The sequence below is a fragment of the Phoca vitulina genome, unplaced genomic scaffold, assembly GCF_004348235.1.
Source record: "Phoca vitulina isolate PV1807 unplaced genomic scaffold, GSC_HSeal_1.0 scaffold25, whole genome shotgun sequence".
NCBI lineage: Eukaryota > Metazoa > Chordata > Mammalia > Carnivora > Phocidae > Phoca > Phoca vitulina.
In genome coordinates, this window is record NW_022589728.1 from 41074739 (window position 1) to 41098570 (window position 23832).

Sequence of the window (23832 nt, forward strand, 5' to 3'; positions counted from 1 at the left end):
ACCTCCTACTGATTATTCTTAGTATATTAGAATTATTCTAGATGGTGGGATAGACATTTTTGTATTCAGAACTGCAGTGTTGCATAGATTTCTTTTTTCTCGGCATTCCTGCATTTTACAAGAGTTTAACTTATTTAACAAAAGTAGGTTTGTCCGTCCAAGAATTAGCACCTACTCTTTTTAAACACTTGAGACTTAAATTACCTGTAGACTCCCATTTTCAGAATTTCTCCTCAGTGATGAACTATGCCCTCGCTAGGAAACAAGAGCTGCGAAAATGGGTGGGTGTTACTCATTAAAATCTTTCAACAAATATTTGTTGAGTGCCTAGTGTACATCCGGCTCTGTTCCAACCCTCGGAATACATTAGAGGAAAAACAAAACAAAATCCCTGTCCTTGTAATCTAGTTGTACAAATTCGAATTTAAATTAAAAACAGGAGAACCCAGGGATCGGACTTCCTTTAACAGGAAGAAGACAAATCTCTGAAAAGGAGCAGCTCTGGGATTCGATTCTAATATGGATAGCGCCGCGGAATCCCTGACAAAGGCGCCGATAATAAAGTTCTCGGTTTATCCAAACGCGCTACACAAATGATTAATCCGAATACCAGAGGCCCCAGACGACCGGCGGGGCAGGACTTCCTGAGCGGTCGTAACCACTGTCTCGGCCACTGTCGGCCGCCCGGCGTTGACCCTCCTCAAGGTGGTCGCACGCACTCGGGTCCGCCGGGCGTGGGCCAGCACGCACCGAGTCCCGCGTCCCCGCCAGACAGGGCCAAGCACCTGGGAACCACGCACCGCGAACGCCCGCGGGGCGGCGGCTCAGGGGAACCGGCTCCTCCGGGCGGCCTCGCCCACTGCAATGCAATCTGGGTGGTTTTTCCAGGTCCCTCCCTGCCTCGCTCCGCACCCAGTCCCTGCCCCCGCGTCGCCCGCGGGCCGGGGGAGCTCTGCACCGGGACCGGGGGTGGGGGGCGAGGCGGCCGCCGCACGCCAGCGAAAGACTGCGGGGGCCCCGTTTCCACCCCGCATCCTGAAGTCCAGGCGCGGAAAGCACGCGTCGCTGGAACTCGAGCTGCGGACGAGGACGGTACCGAGCACCCTCGTGGTACCTTGAAGCGCTGCCTGGCCCCGGCGGAGCCCAGCCTCCGCCCGCTCTCCCCGGACGCGAGCTGCTACTTGGGCCACCGCGGCAGCGCCTCCGCCCGTACGGACCTGCCAGGAAGCGCGGCGGCTCAGCCCTGGGCTCCTCAAACTCCACCCCCCCTCCTGCCACTGGAATCCTCAGCAGCCCCCCAACTTTGTCCGCGCTTCCTCCCGGTGGAGGACGCGCGATCTTCAGCCTCACCAGGCACGCATCCTGACAGGTTCTCAGATTTGTACCCGGAGTGGGTTACTGCGGTGCGTGTATGCTTGCCTGATTTCACACCATGAATATAAAGGGTGGATACCTGGGGCCCAACTAGTAATGCTTCAGACGGATTTCGGTTTCCAAGAGTAGATTAAGTTTGAAATAAAAAAACTCGAGGCAACGTCACCTCTGGCGCTTTTCTCTCACGTGTCAAAAGGCCCCGACCTGGAGGCCGGGTGGTAATGGTGGGCGCCTAAGCCTCTGTGCAGAGCTAGCTTAGCTAGAGGAGGGAGATTGCTCGGCAGGTTGGCCAAATCGACACCTAAGTACAAAGGCAAAGGTATGAGTAGGGGGCGTGGGCTCAGAGCGGGGAAGTGAGGAAAAAATTTGCTTTGGCCTGATTTAGGAAAACATTAGTGTATACGTTTTCTTTAGAGCCCAGGGCAAACGAAAGAAAGTGGGCCCAGCCATGGAGAAGGTTCTAGTCTCCAATTAGCAGCCAGGACCGAACAAGACATAGCAATGAAGGGAGTAGTTAAGAGACAAGGAAGTAGGGTCTATTGTGCCTAGATTTCCTCGAGGGGGCCTGCGGCTGCGTAGCGCGCTGCATCTGCGTCTTTGGGCGAAGCTTGGTGGCTGAGTGTGCTCCCCGGGCGTCTGGCTGTCTCCAGAAGGTGGGCAGCGTCCCGGGGTTCAGAGCAGCGTGTGCCTGGGCTCCGGCCCGGAGCGGGGGAGGGGCCACGGGGTTTCGCCTACAGTTTGCACTTAAAGGTGTGTTGGGCTCGGGAGGGGTTTTTCCGGTGTTTGGCAGCTGCCCCCGCCACCTCCCGGCTACCGTTGGCCGGCACCTCCCTCCGCGGGTCGCCCTCTTCGGGCGCCGCGCCCTGAGTAGCTCCGCACCCAGGGCTTCACCTCTGGCCTCCTTTCGCTTTCCGGCGCCAGGCCTTTTCTCTTGACCCTTTAAAAGAACCTCCGGCGTCGCTCCCCACAGTCGGCATTTTTCCATGTCCCCCATCCCTCTCCGTTACCTTCAAAGAAGGGGCGACCTCCCCCCCACAAGTGACTCCGGCACTCCCCTCCGCGCCTTTCACCCCTCATCCCTTTCCCGTCTGGCCTGGGCTACCCTTTAGGTGGCAACCGCCTCTTCCCCGCCCCTCACGTCTCCCCCTCCTTCTTTCTCGCCCTCTCCTCTCCATTCATCCAGCCATTGTCTCCCGCCCCCTCCTTCCCTTTCCCCAGGCGGCCTCCTCCCCCACCGCTGCCACGTCGTGGTTTGAAGGAGCCAATGGGCCGGCGCCGCCAGGTGTCTCTTACCTGCACCACGTGGGGGAGGGGGAAGGGGCGGGCAGGTAGAGCCACATCCCAAAACAGAAAAGCTTTCAGCCATTGCGCGCTCCACCCGGGGTGCAGCCCTGCTCCTGGCTTTTTGCATAGACGCACGGGCAATTGAATACAAAAAGGGCAGGCCTCCTGCGCCTTCCTTCCCACCCCCCTTCCTGCCCAGGGTGTGGAGCACCGGCCAGGTGTGGGCTTGGGTGGTTGGTTACCGCCTTTTGCACCAGCGGCGGAGAGGAGGGGGGGTGGGCGCTCTTTCTTTTTCTCTTAGAAGAGGTTTCAGCACAGGTTTTCTCGTTCTCACTTCCACCCCACTTCACCGCCTCCCAACCCCCCTCTCCCCCTCCCCACCTATCGTCATGACGGCGTCTCCGGATTACTTGGTGGTGCTTTTTGGGATCACTGCTGGGGCCACGGGGGCCAAGCTGGGCTCGGATGAGAAGGAGCTGATCCTGCTGTTATGGAAAGTCGTGGATCTGGCCAACAAGAAGGTATTTCTCTAGGTTTCTGTCCAAATGATAGGAATGGGGCAAGAAGTTTGTTGTAGAAGTTTGGGGAGTCGGTAAACAAGTGTTCTTGTTTGGCCACTTATGAGGCTGGACCCGAGGCCTACAGAATCCAGAGTAAAACCGAACGCTTTGGAACCGTTTCACTAATCCGAAATCTGGCTCAGGTGGGGAGGCCGGGCGCAGCCGAGCCGGGTTCTCTGCCCGTCGGGGGACGCCCCGCGGAGCCGGGGTGGGATCCCTGGGGCCCGGGTTCCCACTTCCAGGGCCTTTCCGACCTGATCCGGGTGGGGGTGGGGCCGGAGGCAGGGCCGTGCCGACCTCGCTGCCACTGGAGCCGCTCGCGACAAGTGAGCTTTGATTCTGCGGCCAGACCCCACGAGAGGCGCCGGCCGCCCGGGCAGGGGAGCGAGAGAGGAGGGTGAATATGGAGGCTTCCAAATTGAGGAAGGGGAAAACTGACCCCAGCTTCTTTCCCCTCTGAAGGTGGGACAGTTGCATGAAGTACTAGTTAGACCGGATCAGTTGGAGCTGACGGAGGATTGTAAAGAAGAAACTAAGATCGACGCGGAAAGTCTGTCCTCCGCGCCGCAGCTGGACCAAGCCCTCCGACAGGTGACAGCCCTGGGCCGCGCCGCCCACCCTTATCCAAGCCGCGCAGGCGTCCCCCCTCCCCCAAGGCAGCCATACCAGGTCCCACGCCCTCGCCCGCGGGTCCACTCGCATCCCCGGGCAGGGTGGCGAGACGCCCGGCCGCGTGGGTGGAAGCCCGGCCTGGAGGCCCGGGTGGACTTTTTGGGAGGAGGTCGCTACTCCTCCAAGCCTCCCAGCCCCTAGGCTCATGGGCCAAAAGTCGCTAGTTTTCGAGATATTCCTGGGGCCTCGGAATCAGTCGGGCTTTACCAATTGAATGATGAGCGGAGTTTGAATCCTAGCGCCCCAATCCCCAGGTCCAGACCCCAGACGCGCCTGTTCTCTGCGGGGGTTTGGGTCTGTGGCTCAGCCCTAGGACAGAGGGCGCTGTGGCTGTGGTGTAGGGGAGCGGGTGGTCCCCACGCGGCGTGCTAGAGGTGGCCCCGGTGTTATGGGAACCTGAGGGTGACTGCTCGGTTTCAGGCTTCTGGACTCCGACAGGTTCGGTTCTGGTTGCCTTATTACTTCTTCAGTGGCCTTAGTCCTAGCGCCGGGGAGGGTTTGCAGGCCGGAGCATGTAGGGCTGCTCGTTGGGTCACTGAGACTGGTGGAATCCCCTTAATGGAATTGAGGTGACCCAAAAACCGGCTGCTTCGTGGTTCTGTTGGGTACTGGATCAGGGATAGGGCGGGGCGCTACACACCTGTGCACAGGTGAGGGTCAGATCTCTCACGGCCCCTGCCCTAGCACACAAGGTGTGAATTAATAGGGGTAAGTTATCGTCTTGGGGTTCTGTTCCAGGAAACGTGTGGCCAGACCTTCCAGAGGTCCTTATACCCATTAACCACATTTGTTTATCACAAACTGGCATCTTTCTTAATCTTGGAACATCCAAACATAAAACAAAGTAACACCAGGGAATGATGTAATCTGAAGGCAACCTGCTGATGAAATGAGACCCGACTTAAAAGTCTTGAATGTGGATTTATTGCAGAAATAGGAGGGAATGGAAGGAAGAATGTATATACTAAATTCACCTGTCTCTGAAATGTGGGTTGATTGGAAAGCTTTCCTATCTAAAGGAATCTAGATAGTTTGTGGGAATGAGGCCTTTCTAACGTTGCCGCAGCACTGGTGTCCCCTTATATGGCAGTGTGGTTTTCCTTGGTTATCAACACGTTGGGGCCACTTTGCCTAGAGTTTGGAAATCCTGCATCAGTTGCATCCCTGTGTCTTGTTTTCAGTTTAACCAGTCAGTAAGCAATGAACTGAATATTGGGGTTGGAACCTCCTTCTGCCTCTGTACTGATGGGCAGCTGCATGTCAGGCAAATCCTGCATCCTGAGGCTTCCAAGAAGGTAAGTGTGCTGGCTTCTCAGAGAATGATTAGACCTTTGGGGGTCACTGGAAGCTGCTTTTTTTTTTTATGGTTTATCCAAGTTTCTCCGTTTTAAAAAAAATGCATGTTGGGAGTTACTGTTTGATGGCAGAATTTCAGCTTCAGAAGATGACAAAGGAACGGTGGTGATGGTTTCACAACAATATGAATGTTTTTAATGCACTGAACTGTACACTTACATGTTAAAATGGTAAATACTGTGTTATGTGTATTTTACCACAAAAAATTCATGACCCTTCAATAGAGCTATTTGAGATGGCAGTAATTTTATAGATATTCTCTGGTGACTTAATGAAAGTTTCTCTTTTTGTTTAAGTTTTTGAGATGGTTGACATTCTCCCTTTTCCAGAGTATATGAGCTGAATTTTTGACTTTTAACAGCAAGTAGGCAAGAGAAAACATTTACTTTTAAATTTTAAGACATTGTAACATTCTCATCTGTGTGGAAAATGCTTTATCTTAGAAAGGAAGGAGCAGAGAAAAAGGTTGAATGAAATCTTTTTAATTGTAACTAATTTCATTTAAGAGCTTTGTACTGTGTAAAGACAGCCATATAACTAGTGAAACATTAATTATAGCATACTGCACTTTGACTTAAAGTAAATGTTCAAAACTGATCAAATACTGTGTCAAAACAGTAGGTCCAGCCTCATCTTTTACCTTTGCTGGTCTTTCTGATATGGAAAAGAAAATAGTGAGAAAAATACAACCTGACTGTAGATAATGTGATTTCTCTCCCTGGGAAGAATACTGAGGGGCTGAGGGAAAATGGAGAGTGTAGAGGGCGACCCAATGTAGCCAATCATTGCTAATATAGTTGATCTTATCAACTTAATTAGTTTGAGCTGTAACTTTTTATTGTGGTAGGCAAATACTGAACTTGAAAAAATGAAGTAAAATATTTTTAAGGAAACTGGATGACGCAAGTCTTCAAAGAAAGATTTAGACTGACATTTGATGTCGTTAGTGGCTAGTCAGTGCAGATTTTTCTTTTTACCTCACTAGGGAAGAAATGCAAAGATACAAGTTATATAATGACAGTTTCAAAAGTCTGAAAGAGAAATTCAAGTCCCTATATCTTAAGAGTTGAGAAAACCACTCCTTTTATGGCAACCTTAGTAATTATTCGATTAAAGGGGGGGTGTTTTTCATTAATTAGATGCTAGACCAATTGCTATACCCTCGATCCAGAAATAGATATATGAGGATATTTTTCTTCCCCTCAAACTCTTATGGAGAGGGATGAAACAATCCTTTCCCTGTTGGGCTGAAGGCAAACAGCTGTTTTTATTTTAGATGGACTGCTTTAAATGTGGGAAAACCTCCAGACAATAATTGAGACATTTTCCTGAGTCATTTCTATTAGGATTTTGATAAAGAAACCTGAAACAATTAATTCAGTATCCTAAAACAAGAAACTAACTTAGTATCGTAAGGTAGTTCTATTCATTAAAAAAAAAGAGAAAATCATAAAATAATCTTGCCATTCAGAAAACCATATTAAAGTGTTTTTCTCTAATATGAACATATTTGAAAATATTCTTCCAGGTGTTTGTAGAAAAATCTATTTTTACAAGGAGCATTCATATTATACACTTTTTAGCCTACTTTATAATTTAGTATAACATCTTTAAGAATTAAATGTTCAGTATTTTAAGTGGATACAGCTATTTAAACTAATCTTTTATTGTTGAACATGCAAGTTATTCTCATTATCAACAGCTTTTAAATGAGCATTCTAGTAGGTAGTCTTGAAGATTCACCATTTTCTTAGTAACTGTTTTGAAAACGGACCATGGTACAATGATATCTGTTTTATTTTTTTTAAAGATTTTTTTTTTTTTTTTAGTAATCCCTACACCCAATATGGGGCTGGAACTCACAACCCTGAGATCAAGAGTCACATGCTTTAATGACTGAGCCAGCCAGGTGCCACGATATCTATTTTAAATATAGCAGGAGCAGGTCTACATCTAATAGAATCCAGTTAGGAAATCTGGATAGAAAGACACATCATTGCATAAATGTTATAGGTTGCAAACATTAAAAAGTCTTTATTTCCTTGACTTTCTAATGTGTAAATGGGTAGAAATTCCCAGTGAGTAAAGAGAAACTATTTTGAGATTGTAAGAAAAATCTAAATTCAGTTTTAAAAAATTCATCTTTGCAAGTTATTCAATGTGGGTTCTTCCCCCCACACACACTAGGGGAAACAAAAACATAATAGTATAATATTTGCCCAGACAGTTAAACTAGCTTAATAACCACAAGAGTGGTGCTAGTAGCTAAGAACAGCAGGTAACTGTTTCTCCTTTGCTCTTGAGATTTGTGGTATCTTTTTCTTTCTTTCTCTCTCTTTCTCTCTCTTTCTTTCCTTCTTTCCTTCCTTCCTTCCTTCCTTCCATCCATCCACCCATCCATCCATCCATCTAGTTCGAGTTCTCAGGTATAGCCAGAATCTTGGTCAGGAAAACTAATGATGTTTTGTGACTGAATCCTATGTCTAGTTTTGTGACTGAATCCTATGTCTAGGTAGACACTGTAAACATAGGCCTCTTTATGAGAACTAAAAGAGCTAATATTGCTGCCTGAAAATACAGATGGTCTGAAATGATTATGACTGAAAAGAGTGTAGTTTTATCAATCAGAAAATACATGACAGCCCAAATGTATTATAGCTTCAAAAGTTTTTGAATGGAATGCATGATGGAACACAAATGTAATCTATTACCTTAAAATAAGGTATTTTTTCCATGACACTTGTGTATAGGATGTAATACTGTACTAGAAAATAAAGTCACTCTTATATTTGATTAAAAAATTTAATTGTGGTAAAATATATTTCCGTTCGATTCTTAGGTTTCTAATTGAGAAGCGTTGAACTAAGTTCATCTAGTTAACAGTGTCTACTTTTGTCATTCCTCAGAATGTATTATTGCCTGAATGCTTCTATTCCTTTTTTGACCTTCGAAAAGAATTCAAGAAGTGTTGCCCTGGTTCACCTGATATTGATAAACTGGATGTTGCAGCAATGACAGAGTGTATCCTTTAAGTGATTACCCAAGAATCATTTGAAAAGGTAGCTCCAGGTAAAATGGCAACTCAAGAAAGTTTAAAATATTTTTTAAAAGATTTATTTATTTGAGGGGTACCTGGGTGGCTCAGATGGTTAAGTGTCTGCCTTCGGCTCAGGTCATGATCCTCAGGGTCCTGGGATCGAGTTCCACATCTCTCCCTCTGCCTGCCACTCCCCCTGCTTGTACTCTCCCTCTCTCTCTCTCTCTGGCAAATAAATAAAATCTTTAAAAAAAAAAAAATTTACTTGAGAGAGCATGTGAGCATGAGAGTGGGGGGAGGGGCAGAGGGAGGGAATCTTCAAGCAGACTTCCTACTGAGCAGGGAGCCTACACAAGGCTTGATCCCATGACCCATGAGATCATGAACTGAACCAAAACCAAGAGTTGGAGGCTCAACCAATTGAGCCACGCAGTCAGGCCTAAATTTTTTTTAAAAAATATTTATTTTAATAAAAAGACATTTATTTATTTTAGAGAGAAAGCGTGAGCTGGGGAAGGGGCAGAGAAAAAGGGCAAGAGAGGATCTCAAGCAGACTCCTCACTGAGTGCAGAGCCAGATGTAGGGCTCAGTCTAATGACCCTGAGATCATGACCTAAGCGGAGTTCAAGAGTCAGTCTATTAACTGACTGAGCCACCCAGGCACCCCACCCCTAAAATATTTTTAACTTTGTTAGTGTATGAATGAAATTGCCCTGTCCAAAAGAAATAAAATCTTAAAAAAAAAAAAAAAAAAAAAATTGCCCTGTCCAAAATTTGTCTGTTGTACTAGGAAGAACTAATAGTACAATTACAGGCATCTTTAAAAGTAGTTATATGATTTACTGAATTTGAATAGTGATTTAGTTAGATGGATTTAGAGTTGGACTTTTATGACTTGAGCACGTCTAAAATAGAATTCAAGTTCACATTATGGGAGTGTCTGGATTTTTGATAAAGAATGTGAAGACTACCTTCTTTGATACTGATTCTGTTCTTGATTATCTTGGTTTTAGGACTTTGACATCTTTTGAATGGATAAGAATTTTTTTTAAGTAGTGGGTATTTCCTCTTTACAAACATTCCATTCTTTTTCTTTTTTTAAAGATTTTATTTATTTATTTGACAGAGTGTGTTTAAGAGAGAGCACAAGCAGGGGGGAGGGAGAGAGGGAAAAGCCGACTCCCTGCTGAGCAGGGAGCCCGATGCGGGCAGCACTCAATCCCAGGACCCTGAGATCATGACCTGAGCCGAAGGCAGACGCTTAACTGACCGAGCCACCCAGGTACCCCTTTTAATGGTGATTATAATAAGTCATCTTTTGAGATGATAAAATGAGGTTGGGACTTTACCCCCAAATTCTTTCATTTCCAAGATCGTATATTTGATGCACTGTGTATTGTAAAAGTAAATTTTATCATCACAAGTCTTGTAGTCATGACTGACCCATCTTTCATCCAGTAAGTCTTTAAAGTGCTAGCTAATAAGTAGTCATGTGCTAACATCAGATGTGAAATTGAGTAATAGAAGAGTTGGGCAACTCACCTAAAGCCACTATGAGAACCAGCTTGAAGTCGGATTTAAGTTACTTTCAGGAACTTGTGGGTTATAGATGTTTATTCTTAAACTTTCTCATTCTTTTCAGGAGCTAAAGGCTGATTCTTGTTTTATTTCAAAACTTCTTTTCCTGATTGGAAAATGTTTGCACGTTTTTCCTAACCCCTTGTACCCACTGTACCCACTGGAAGTAGTTAGCTGGAAATTTGCTTTAGCATCACCACTAGTGCTTGGGGGGCGGGTGCAGTAAAGCTCATTTTGAGGGAATTCTTATAAGAATTAAAAGGTTGGGACAGCAGAAAAATTCTTACTAATTGTTTTGTTGGTTTGAATGCAGTATTGGTCTGCTAGGGCTACCATAACAAATACTATTAGAATATGTGGCTTAAACAACAGAAATATTATTTGCTCACAGACCTGGAGTGTGGGAAGTCTAGACAAAATAGAGAAACAAATCCAGAAAAAAAAATAGATGGAGGTAGTCTAATAAGTTATCTAATTTAGAAAAAGACAATTTTAGAACTATCTGATTTAGAAAAAGACAATATTAAGAACTGTTTATCTTTGACTATTCAGTATCCTCTTTTGGCAAAGACCATCTTCCGTTAGTGATTGTAGGTCACATGCTAGTAAAAATTTCCTAGCTACAAGCAAGAGGTTGTTATATTTGGGTTTTTCAGTTTTCTCAATGTTCTGACAGTTCAGGGAAAACTTACCAGAAGTTAATCTGGTTTTTTTTCTCCTTGGTTTCTTCTTGAGACCTTCACGTATATAAAATTTGGGCTTATTAGTAAACATTTTCAGTGTGGTAATCTGGACTTTTTACTTGCTCTGTGCTTCATTATCTACACACCAGTATATGGTACTTTTTAAAATAGAAAATTGAACTGACATTTAAGTGAAGAGAGAACAATGCTTTGCCGATTATTTTTTGTCATTCACTTTAATCCTAGCTCTAAAATTATTTGTTGGTGGTTCTTTTTTCAAGCACCATGAAGATGAAAATCAGAAATATTTGACTATAGTAAACAAATGAATTGTGAATAATGCTAACTTGGGCTCCATTTCAGACACATGACACTTGAAATATGAAGGAGCTCATGGCCATTTAGTAATGCATTCATTGGAAAAACTAGGGTATTTTCTATTTCTTAAATATCTTTATTCTACTTTCTTTAGGCTTACATTGGAAGAGTCTTAGATTTATAGTTTTATTCCCAATTAGAAAATAGAATTTTAATCTTAACTGTTCTTATTAATGTTCTATCTGCATATTTCTTTCCCATTTAATAGGTAAGAAATCTTAAGCTTTCCTGACAGTGGGTTTTTACATTGCAGCTGTGATTAATTATTTTATGACTCCTATTCAAAAGAACCATTATTGCCTTGACTGGGCCACCAAAGTCCCCAGGTCAAAAACAATCATACCAAATTGACTATGCACGCGTCCTTATCTATGCAGAAGATTTCCACAATGTCTGGACTGAAGAGTTGTATTCTTTCAGATCACTAACTATTTACCTTTCTCATATGGAAATGACACTGAATTTGGAAACCTAAAGACGGTCATTACACATCCTTGATGGTTTTGCCAAGTAGATGGGGAGTCAGTTGCTCCTGAGGGATTACCTGTCCAACCAGGTAAACCAGGGGAGGGAGAGGCTCTTGCCAACCCTCGGAAAGGAACAAGTAAAGTATACAGCTTCCCTTTCCTGGGAAAGTTACTTGTCTTCTCCAAGCCTCACTTTTATCTCAGGTATTCCCAAACGAAAGCTTTGTAAACCACCAGGAACTGTGTAAATGAAAAAGTAGGACTACTTTGATAGAATAAAGGGTTTAGGAATTTCTTGAATGCAGTGCTGGTCCTTATTTTAGAACTTATTTCCTTGTGTTGGTTCTGAGACCACTTCTGGTATTAGTGTTGGACCTCTCTGAGTTCTTCAAGTTGCAGTTTTGTCACCTGCCTTTTAAAGTATGCGGTTTCAGGAGAGAGGACCTCATTTAGCAGGTAAAATGTGGGTAGCATTTTGTAAGCTTTTTATTTAATCAGGTGAGGTGGTAAAGGTGTGAAAATAGGAATTGAGGCCTCTGATTTTTGGGGGGGGGGGTTATCTTAGATAATTTGAGGAAACTAATACTAGTTTTCTCCTGTGAAAAAGACATTTCAATTATGGGTCTGTTTGTATGACTTTTATCCATTTTAAAAAAAGAGCAACCCTATTTTTTCCCCAGTGGTGGATGGAATTACTTCCTCCTGGTTTCTTGACCTGTGTTTTCTTAGCTTTGTTATTCATGAACTAATTTATTCTCATTAATCAAGACCTCTTCCATTGTGTTTATTTTACTTTGCCAAGCCTTTAATAAGAACTTTTTAATAAAGTCTGGCCTTGTAAGGAGAGCAGGTAAAAGAAAGCTTGTGAGTTAAGTGCTTACCATGTATACCACTAGCAGCCTCCGCACAACCAGTGGAGTGTCACCCCCATTTTACAGCTGGGGAAACTGAGACTTAGCGGTTTTAGCTAGAAGTGCCAGCCCTTGAGCCAGAGGGACTCTGATGTAAAAATCGTGCTCCTTAACTAGGGGGTAATATTCTAGAATTTATAAAGCTCATTTGAGGGTGGGGTTGGCTATTTAAATAGATGATGTCCCTTCTAGGTTTATGTTCTGTGTTTCCTGAGCGCATACTGAACTGTTGAGCAAGAAAGAGGAGTTCATTTTGTAAAACTTCTATCCAGTTGCATCCATATGTGCTGTTTATTATTAGCAAATACCATTTCACTAGCGCAGTTTTCCACTGTCAGGATGAAAAAAAAAAAAAATCACTGAACCACTCTTGTCTGCCCATCCAAAGATTAGTAGGGGTGTATGTGTGTCTGTCTGTCTCACCTCTTCTTGATGGGGTGAAGGATTTGTGTGTGTGCATGTGCTAATACAGTGACATTGGCCTATTTTTCCCATATATTAAAGATGGAGATGGGCACCTGGGTGGCTCAGTCAGTTAAGCATCTGCCTTAGGCTCAGGTCATGATCCCAGGGTCCTGGGATCAAGCCCTGCCTCTGCAGGGACCCTGCTTCTCCCTCTGCCTCTCTCTCTGTCTCTGTCTCTCATGAATAAATAAAATCTTAAGGCTTTTCTCTCCATCTTTTTTTTTTTTTTTTTTTTTTTTTAAAACAGCAGAATGGTTAAGAACACGAGCTTTGGAGTCAGATTTATTGGTGAATTTAGTGTACCCCTCAGCTTCAGTTTCCCCATCTTAAAATGGGCATGCCTATTGTAAGGAATAAGATGATACTATATACAACCACTTAGTCAGGCCTGGCCTGCCACACACTTTACAATGTTGACTATGATCCTTTGAACCTCACCAGGTTGTTGGGGGATCTCAGATGAAGAAAAACAGCTTCCAAGGACTTAAAAAAGGACTTGCTTACTGATTTAAGGCCTTATTTAAACTATTTTACAGTTAGGGGCGCCTGGGTGGCTCAGTCATTAAGCGTCTGCCTTCGGCTCAGGTCATGATCCCAGGGTCCTGGGATCGAGCCCCGCATCCGGCTCCCTGCTCAGGAGGAGGCCTGCTTCTCCCTCTCCCGCTCCCCTTGCTTGTGTTCCCTCTCACTGTGTGTGTCTCTGTCAAATAAATAAAATCTTAAAAAAAAAAAAAAAACCAAACTATTTTACACTTAAAATTTTTTTTGACTTTGTGTGAGATTGGATATAGACCTTTTTAAAACATCAAGTATGTGTTAGTACAGCTAATCTTCAAGGTTAATTGTATTTCTCCATTTGTAAAATTGTTTGTGTGGTTAATGCTTCACTTACGTGCTTATTCTGATAAACTGAACTGGGCCTTTACAATTGCATAAACCTTCATTGCCCTGCTTAAAAAGGGGAGGGACATGCTGAATCCTCCTTGGTACCTTTCTGCGTATGAAAGGGATTTTAAGTATCTTCAAGTGTACAGTTAAGCTAGGTTAGTAGTTGACCTTGTTAGATGGAGGGGGGAAGAAATTATCTTTGGCATCACGTCAGCATGATATGAGCCAAATCCGCAAATACTCTGGTTTGTGGTCTATAATAAGTGACTAGAAATACTTTTTTTCTTGGCCAGCACTCAGAGTTATGTTAATTTTGTGTGGTTTATTTTAATTATAAAATAATTTACTTTTAAAATGTGAGTGGGAATTTCAGGATAATTTTTTGGTTTGTTTTAGAAGGCCTTAGAAGACTTGTTTTCATAGTCTCCCTTTCCTAATTTGTTTATCCCACATAAGTGTCTTTTTCTAAAGTAAAAATGTTCACTCTTTTGTTTCTTTTCTATCTTATTTCTTTGAGGGTGTAATTGAGTTGTCAGTTCTGTGTTTTGTTACAATAATATCTCCTGAAGTAATATTTGTTAGGATGGGTCTTACAGTTTTCCCTCTGGGAAGGAGTAAGCCCTCTTGGAATAGAGTTAAAACTATGGTTTTAGATTTTTTTTTTCCCCAGCATTTTATTACTGGTATGAAAAAGTTTTTATTGCCTTGATTCCTAGTTAAATTTTATAGTAGCATTCTTGATTTGCTTCTTTCAGAGCTCACTTTAAAATATAGAAGGTTATTTATAGAAACTTCTATTTTTTAAATTACGCAACTCATTTAAGGGTAATTTATCACTCCTTTCCTTCACATAATTGTAGGAAATTCAATTCTTCCACAGGTACTAATTCGACTTTTCTCTTTCCATATTCTGTTGGCTATTCCTTTGTTCATTAGCATAGGCATTTTATTGTAATATGTCTGGCCGTTAAGCCATTGTGTTTTAAATAAAAGCAGAGTAGAAGGGGAGGAAACAAACTTGTCTTCTGAAGGGTCTATGGCAGGGAAAAACGGCTTGGTTAGAATTTTTAATTGGGATGCTGTTATAATGTAGCTTAAACTTAATCATTCCACAATGTATTTGTTTTATATATGTGATTCTCCTAGTATAAACTAAAAATTTACTTTGAAAAAGATGTTACTTACAAGCGAAAATTTATAACCAAATGTGTCCATTTTTAGGCAGTCAGAAAAGGTAACTTTTTTGAGTGGATGACCTGGGAGTGGCGAGCTTTGTTTAAAGGTGGTTTTTGATTTTGCTTTTTGAGATGGTGAGCTAATATTGATGGACTTTGTAAATTCTTGCTCTCTGAATTTCACCTTCAGCTAGTGTAAGTTTGGGTTGAATCCTGAAATTCGTTTCACTGAAGGTAGCACTAAGGAAAACGTTCCTCCTATTCAAATAAAGGCAAAGTCTGGACTTCTGTGAGCTTGGTATAAATGTTGCACTCTGCTCAATTGTAATCTGAAATGTTAGTGTTGTTCCCACCATGTCTGGCTTTACCCTTTCTCATTTCCTCATGGCATTTCTCATTGTAAAGCTGGCTAAGCCTGTTCTTGCTGTTGTGGCCGCCTCGAGGGCAGAATGAGTAAGTTGCATGATGAGCCATAAATCAGGAGGCATAGGCTCATCTTTCCTTTCCTCAAGATCAGACGTGCAGCAAGTCATTCAATATATAATTATAAATTGATACGGGAAAGAATTGGTACTAAAACTTTTTTTTTTAACCCTCCTTTATTTGTTATTTATGTTAAATTCTGGTAAGGATTAAGAATTGAACGAGCCTTCTGAAGAGAGGGTGTGTGTGTGTAAGTTTTGGTTTTGGTTTGGGCATGCAGGAGGTTGGGTGACTTTTAAAAGTTGTCAGGAGCTTAGAACTGCTGATCCTTGGTGTGTGATGTCTTGAAGGGAAACATGTTGAAACGTATCATGTGGAACCAAGTTAGCCAAATGTCTAGAACATATTCCTACTTTAAAAGCAGAATTCAGTAAATAATTCCTCATCTACTAATCTATGTCTACCCGGACAGGATACTTTACATTTTTACTTTCGATCTTTATCACTCAGCTTTTATATATACATTTAGAAATCTTCTCATAAAGTATTCTCAAAATGAATTAAGCAAAGCTTCTTATCTTGGTGCAGTGAATCTCATAAAGTATTCTCAAAATGAATTAAGCAAAGCTTCTTATCTTGGTGCAGTGAATTATGTACACATAGTCAAATCAGAGCTGTATTGTAATTCCGGCTGTCTTTCCTACCAGCCAGGAGACTGGGTGAGTTGCAGAACTTCCCTAAATCCTAGTTTCTTCATCCATTTGGTTTTACCATTATCTACCTGATACGGCTACTGTGAAAATTGGAGGAAACAGATGGTGTTTGGCATGAAATGGTGTTTAATGCCATCATTTATGTCAATAGATTCTGAGAAATGATAGGTGCTGGTAGATGGATAGAGATCAGAGGAAGGTAGGGACCTGTGCTCAGGAAATGTATAGTACAGTTGAGGAGAGAGTAATGTTTTATAGGAATAGTAATATCTAATCAACCCTTAAATTGATGGTTGCAGCCTAGAGCAGTAGAGAAGGTATTGGTGCTGGGCCTATAGGAGTTACCTATGGTCTCATTTGGTGAGGGGATTAGGAAGATAAGAAGGCTTCATAGAGGAATTACCTGAGCAAAGGAGAGAAGGCTCAATACCTCTTACATAGAGAGAAGAGAAAACAATGGTTTGAATGGAATATGCTCTCCCACTCCTATTCCTCCAAAGCTTAATTTCCCTCCAATATTCTGTTTAGGGACAGAATGTTGTGACATGGTAAACATTCCTGTGGCATTCTGGTTTTGGCCATCTTCAAGCAATCTCTATTCCTTTAGGCCAGAGGTCAGCAAACTTTCAGTAAAGGGCCAGGTGGTCAATAGTTTAGATTTTTGTAGACCACATATGGTCTCTGCTCATATTCTTTTTTTAATCCTTTAAAAATGTAAAATCCATTCTTTTTCTGGGCCACACAAAAACAGGCTAAGGATCAAGTGTTGACTTCTGTGTTTTCCTGTCATCTCCGAAGGTAGGGGTTATGTGTGTGTATGTATGTGTGTCTCTTGATAGGGGTATTGACACAGCACCGTTCTGGATTCCTAGGTGGTGTTTCTTTGACCAATTTTCTTTTTTATTTTTTCTTTCTTTTTAAGATTTTATTTATTTATTTGACGGACACAGCCAGAGAGGGAACACAAGCAAGGGGAGCGGGAGAGGGAGAAGCAGGCTTCCTGCCGAGCCAGGGAGCCCAATGTGGGGCTGACCTGAGCCGAAGGCAGACGCTTAATGACTGAGCTACCTAGGCGCCCCGTCTTTGGCCAATTTTCTTGAAAATCTGTTAGTGATGGTCTCATAAATAAGAGCTTTCTCTGATGGTTCAGTAGATGGTAAGGGGTGAAGTTGGAACAATTGGGAACTGTTACCCTATACTAGTGATTCTCAACCTGGGTTGATTTTTGCCCATTTGGAGACATTTGGCATTGCCCAGAGATACTGTTTAGTCAAAACTGGGGTGGGTAGAGGCCAGCATGCTAGTAAAAATCCTATAGTACACAGGACCTCCCCACACACCCCAGCAAAGAATTATCTGGCCTGTGTGCCAGTAATGCCAAGGTTGAAAACAGTGATTTATACAATGGGATTGGTCTCCATTTCTTGAATGCCTTTCTCTTGACTCCATTGTCGCCCCTGACAAGGGTAATTGCAGCGTTCCAGAGGACTGTTTAGTGGCTGAGTTTGTGTGATAAACTATGGCTAGTCATAGCTAATCCTTCTTAGTTCTGTAAGGATTCTTAAAGTCCTCCCACCCCCACCCCTGCCTCCCCAGAAAATTTAGGGCAGTTGTCTCCCCAAAGTATTTTCATCATTTGGCTCTTGTTTTTCTGTCCTGTCATCATATTCCTTGAAAACAGCACTAGATTAATACTTTATTGTGTACCTTCCATGGATAATCATTTTATTTATTTATTTTTATTTTTAAGACTTTATTTTTTTAAGATTTTATTTATTTGATAGAGAGCACAAGCACAGGGGGAGTGGCAGGCAGAGGCAGAGGGAGAAGTAGACTCCCTCTGAGCAGTGAGCCCGATGCAGGCCTCAGTCCTAGGACCCTGGGACCATGACCTGAGCCGAAGGCAGATGCTTAACCGACTGAGCCACCCAGGCACCCCTTTTTAATCTTTTCAATTTTTAATTTTTTTTAGAGCTAGACCAGAACCTTATAATAGAGTTTTGCCTGGGAGTAATCCTTTCTCCCAGGCACCCCTAAGACTTTATTTTTGAGTAATCTCTACACCCACTGTGGGACTTGAACTTAATGAGATCAAGAGTCACATGTTCTACTGAATGAGCCAGCAATGCCCCCCAATAATCATTTTAATGACCCAATCCATGGTCATTGCTCTGTTGCTTGAACATCTCCTGGGATTGTTTTTCTAATCCCTCAGTGGGCAGCACATTTATTTCATCACTAGGTGATTTGAGGGGTGGGGAGTGCAGAAATTACCTACCATTTCAGCTTGATTATTATCCTGTGAACTATACAAATAGGCATCTGGTGAATGACCCTCAAAGTGTGATTATCATGGGTTATGAAAGTTGGCCACCCCAGGGCTCTAGGAAGAGGGGAAGGACACCACTTTTTATAATGCCTGCTTTGTGCCCTGGACTTGTTTTATCTCCTTTAATCTTGACAAAAATGCCCAGGGAGGTAAAGATTATCACAGCTTTGGCTTTTCAGATAAGCTGAAGTTTAGTGGGGTTAAGTAATTTGCCAGGAGACATATGGCTGCATTTCTATATGTAGTATATTTAATGGCAGAGAAATGTAGCTGAATGAGGAACAACACGAAGTGAATGAAGTAAATTTGCCCAGCACAGTGGGAAAACAATGTCTCTTTAGTGGAGAAGGAAAGGTTGGGGGGGTGGGGGTGGAGGGTGTGTAGGAATGAAATGGAAAGGGATTTTGGATTGAATGGAAAAGGATATTGCTCATTGAATTAACTCTTCAGATGATTGGTTATGATGCTTGGTGGAAGGGAGCTCTCTGAACTGTTTTAACATTGTATCCTCGATTGCATTGAAGTAATACTTTGAACTTAGTGTCTGTCTTCATTTCTTTACCCTTACTATAAAATACCAGTTAGAAAACTAAAATAAAAGCAAACATTCTAATACCCGCCACCCAGGTGGCTGTTTTCATTTTAAACTCAAGAAAAGACAAAGTTCCATAGTGTTATCTGTTATATGCATTGTGTACTACATTCTGAAATTTATGCAAATTTATACGTAATACAAAGAGTGACTATAGTACTGAAACTTAAAAATAACAAAATTAAGTATTTAAATAACAGCTTCTTGAGAAAGATACAAGCTTATTTTAGAGAGATTGTAAATTTGTAAAACTTGATGGAAATCTCTTCTGGTCTCACCCTCCATCACAATTTAAGCCATGCATTTCTTTTTTTTTTTTTTTTTTTAATTTTAAAGATTTTATTTGTTTGACAGAGACACAGCGAGAGAGGGAACACAAGCAGGGGGAGTGGGAGAGGGAGAAGCAGGCTTCCCACTGAGCAGGGAGCCCGAAGCGGGGCTTGATCCCAGGACCCTGAGACCATGACCTGAGCTGAAGGCAAACGTTTAACGACTGAGCCACCCAGGCGCCCCTAAGCCATGCATTTCTTAAAAGCCATGTGTCCTGACTTACCCAAAGCATGTATTCACTTGATCAAGATCCATATTGGTCATTGATAGCTCTGAGCATTTGAACTGTTTCTACAAATTCACTCTCAAAGGACAAGCATTTGCTGCCATCTAGATGGCTACACTATTTGGCTCTAAAAATCTTCTAGTAGGGAGGTTCTCAGGAAAAGTGGCATAGAAATAGTGTCATCAGTAATCTGAAATGTCTTTTTTCAAACAGCCTAAAAAAGCCATTTGATACCTCATGGTCTTGACTATATGTCTTTTAAGTCCACATGTTCATTGCCTTGCATATGCTGTAAAGTTAATAGGATGAAGGAATTTACTAAGTTTGGTGTATACTTCGTGGTTTGACACTAAATGAAAGTGCTTGGTATTCATGCATTTGCTACTACTCAATAAATTTTATTACTGGTAGTGCCTCAGGACAGGATTGTTTGGGCCATTTTACTATACATTTACCCAAGAGGGTAATTGGAGACTCCAGGAAGTATGGGTGAAGTCCAAACTGACAGGAAGCAGCTGTTCTGTGATTTCAAATCATTCTCAACCTTAGATGCATTTTACTTGGCTGCTGCTGCTTTTTTTTTTTTTTTTAATTTTATTTATTTATTTTGACAGAGACAGAGACAGCGAGAGAGGGAACACAAGCAGTGGGAGCGGGAGTGGGAGAGGGAGAAGCAGGCTTCCCGCAGAGCAGAGAGCTGGATGTGGGGCTCGATCCCAGGACCCTGGGACCATGACCTGAGCCAAAGGCAGACGCTTAACGATTGAGCCACCCAGGCGTCCCTTTACTTGGCTTCTTGACTCTGTGTGAGTTTAATCTTGGGTTAGAAGCACATCATTTTACTTCCTCAAAATGTTTCCTTAACTTAATATCCCAGGTTTAAACTTTGAGAAGAATAGTTCAGTCTCCCGGTATGGAGCCTCTCAAGTTGAAGATATGGGGAATATAATTTTAGCAATGATTTCAGAGCCCTATAGTAAGTATTGCTGTTGTAACAGTTGCGGACCTAAAATTTGGTCCTGCCATGTTTACCTCGTATATACTTTTGAATGTCCTCCCACAGTTTTATCTCCCCAATAGCTAAAATGATGACTTCTATGTTCTCATTTTTAGATCACAGGTTTTCAGATCCAGAGAGAGTAAATTACAAATTTGAAAGTGGCACTTGGTAAGTAGTAGAGTGGTATTCCATTTGAGCCTTTTGATTTGTTTTATTCATATTGTGATATTTAACTCCCTTTGTATTTCAATAACTTCACTAAACCTTTTGACTATCCATTTTTTTAAATTAGGTTATTTATAAAAGAAGGTTGTATCTTAAAGTGAGCTTGGATGTTGGGGGTTAAACTTAATGAAATATTTGCATCCTTAGTCACTATGACCCTTAGGTATTGTCTGTGCTTCTTTTAGCCTCTCTGAACTATTCATCCTCTCACAGGAAAACTTACAAAGGAAAAATCATAGGCTTTAAGAGTTCACAAGATTTTTACTGAGATAATTTAAAGTATGTTCTATCAGCTTCTACTTTAAAGCAAAGGAAATAACTGGCAAGGAGTATGAAATGGTGGTATCTCTGTGATCACAGGTAGACCTGTTTGCTTCTAATTCACTGCAGTGAATTCCTGAGATTGCTTGGTGCCTGAAGTGAACAAAAACTTGTGACGTCATTGCCCATAGAGAGAGTTTGGGGTCTATTTAGTTGGGGAGAAAGTGACTCATTTGGAAAGTGTCCTAGGACTTCTGGAAATATGAATATGGGAGGAACAGAACATCAAAAGGTGTCAAAATATATAATAGGTGATTTGCAAGTGACTCATTAAGGTGTGGGAACTCCCATGCATTTCCATAAACACTCTGTGATGGCTCTCCTCTTTAATAGGGGAGATATTTTAATGGCAGAGTTCTGATTGCATGCACACATTCCTGATGGGGGTTAATTGCCAGCTTTATGCAGATCTTAAGTTTTGCTGTCAAAGTGGATTTAAACCCCACTGGTATACTGGCTGGATCTGAGAATAAATGTAAACCTATCCTTCTTGGTTCAAGGTATTGGGAGAACTTTGCTTCCTATGAGTTGATCCTGGATCCTTTTGAGTTTATGCCCAACAAGCAGCAACTCAGCTGCTAGATGGTTTGCTGAGTCAACTAGCTGTGTTGGACCTGCATAGGCAGTTGGCTCTGTATAGTGAACTACCTAAGGAATACTTTGAACTGTACCCAGGTAATCTTTGAGGTTATGAAATAAATCAGGCAGTATTACAAGTCTGTCTGAGTACCAAATAATACCTTATGTGTAACTAGGAAAATGGTAGCATGGAATAGGTCAGACTCTCTAGCACTAATTAGGCAACATGAAGTTTTGCTTTACCCACAGCAGCAAGATGGAACTTATTGATGACAATACCATAGTCCGCGCACGAGGTTTACCATGGCAGTCTTCAGATCAAGATATTGCAAGATTCTTCAAAGGACTCAATATTGCCAAGTTGGTTTTCTTTAATCTCTATTTTACTTAGTAATCTCAACGGGACACCGGGTGTCCTATCATTTTTCCTCACTGTGCTTTTTTCCCCCCCACCGCTATCTGTCCTTTTCAAAGGGGAGGTGCAGCACTTTGTCTGAATGCCCAGGGTCGAAGGAATGGAGAAGCTCTGGTTAGGTTTGTAAGCGAGGAACACAGGGATCTAGCATTACAGAGGCACAAACATCACATGGGGACCCGGTACATTGAGGTATGTCCTCACAACCTGAGATCCTTGACGTCTTGAATGAGTATTGATATTGGAAGCCTCAGAAACTATATTTAATTTCCCTTTCTTTTTTTAGGTTTACAAAGCAACAGGTGAAGATTTTCTTAAAATTGCTGGTGGTGAGTGCTTTTTATATAATGCAGCTATAAGAAGAATCTAAAATTTATTTATATACCACAGTAGATAAATAGGGCCATGAATAGTTTTTATTTCCTAAAGAAACATAGGAACTGACTTTTTTTTTTGAAGTTGGAAGAAATGACCCGTAGTATGAGTGAGTACAGTGTATACCCTCGCCCTAAGGCTTCAGTCAACCAACTGTAGTTAAATAGCCCTTAAAAATAGTACCATACAGGGATGCCGATCTGGCTCAGTCAACCTGTAGAGTGTGCAACTACTGATCTCTGGGTCGAGAGTTCAAGCCCCAGGTTGGGTTAGACATTACATTAAAAAATAATAATAATAATAGTACCATATAAGGGTGCCTGGCTGGCTCAGTCAGTAGAGCATCTGTCTGACTCTTGATCCCAGGGTTGTGAGTTTGAGACCCACATTGGGTGTAGAGATTACTTAAAAATCAAATCTTAAAAAAAAAAATAGTACCATACAAAGGTGAAAGGGGTCCTGTAAAGTCATGTACAAAAGGAGAGAGTAGCTCTTGAAAGAAATTAAGTAGTCTGAAAACTACTTTCAAACAGCCACACCAGAAAACCTGGAATTGTTGGATATGTGCTTGTAGGTTTTCTCTCAAGCTTCCGTAACTCATCAGTCAATGGCCAGGAACACAGTAGTTTTCTGGCTCTAATATGTTTGAGTACATAGTGTTTGCAGTAATAAGGTCAGAAAAAAATGGGAACAGATAATGTCTATCTCATTATTGAGTGATTTGTTACTTTAAAATCTGTAAGTAACAGATGCATAAAAAATGTTGATTATGGTTTGAAAGTTTTTTTTTTCTATACATAAAACTACCTTGTAAATTCCTGTTGCTCTGTTCATACAGTTTTATAACTTTCTCCTTTTAGTGTATTAGGAATATTTTCCCGTGTAACTAAATTTTCGTAAATGTTAATTAATATACAGTATTATGTACCATACACTTTTTTTTTTTAAACACCCTGTTGGACATTTATAGCTCATTTCCAATTTTTCGCCCTAAGTATGTTGCAGTGAATATTTTGTATTTTGTATCTCTGTGCCACTCATTAGGATAACTCTAAATCTAAGAATGTAGGTAGACCTTTTAAGAGCCTTTTGAAAATATACTCTTGCCAAATATATAGTGACTTTCACCTTAAATATAGAAAACATTTGTATCTCGGTAATATATAGCCCTGGTTAAAATCCTTGGAACTGTTGAACTTGTAGTAAAAACATCTTGTTTGCACAATTTGCTGGTATATTTCCATTCTGACACTTAAGTCTTTAGATATACTAAGGCTTCCAAATTCAGAGCTTCAAGTTTGTGTTTCCAAAATCCCAAAGTGATGTTTGATATTGGTTGGGTATAAAATATTTTTGGAGTTGCTATGGTTCTGAGGTTCCATGATAGATGGCAAGGTTAGCTCATACATTAATCCTGGGATTTCATGGTATGTGGGTAGTATGAGAGTTTGCTCTTAAAGGAAAATGTTACTGGGA

General features: G+C 41.9%; 1 protein-coding gene across 4 annotated transcripts in view; it reads left to right on the forward strand.

Annotated features, from left to right (window-relative positions):
* The first annotated feature begins 2683 nt into the window (after positions 1 to 2683).
* ESRP1 (epithelial splicing regulatory protein 1) overlaps positions 2684 to 23832 on the forward strand; it is a 51857-nt gene continuing 30708 nt past the window's right edge. For 3 of the 4 annotated variants that reach the window (XM_032421869.1, XM_032421870.1, XM_032421866.1), the window contains exons 1-9: positions 2684 to 3179; positions 3681 to 3809; positions 5072 to 5185; positions 8153 to 8267; positions 20319 to 20417; positions 20555 to 20609; positions 21816 to 21926; positions 22041 to 22173; positions 22268 to 22310. In XM_032421869.1, the coding sequence (XP_032277760.1) occupies positions 3048 to 3179; positions 3681 to 3809; positions 5072 to 5185; positions 8153 to 8267; positions 20319 to 20417; positions 20555 to 20609; positions 21816 to 21926; positions 22041 to 22173; positions 22268 to 22310 (931 nt within the window). In that variant the 5' untranslated portion in view covers positions 2684 to 3047. The remainder of the gene's footprint in view (positions 3180 to 3680; positions 3810 to 5071; positions 5186 to 8152; positions 8268 to 20318; positions 20418 to 20554; positions 20610 to 21815; positions 21927 to 22040; positions 22174 to 22267; positions 22311 to 23832) is intronic. The other variant, XM_032421867.1, reaches the window with a different exon arrangement.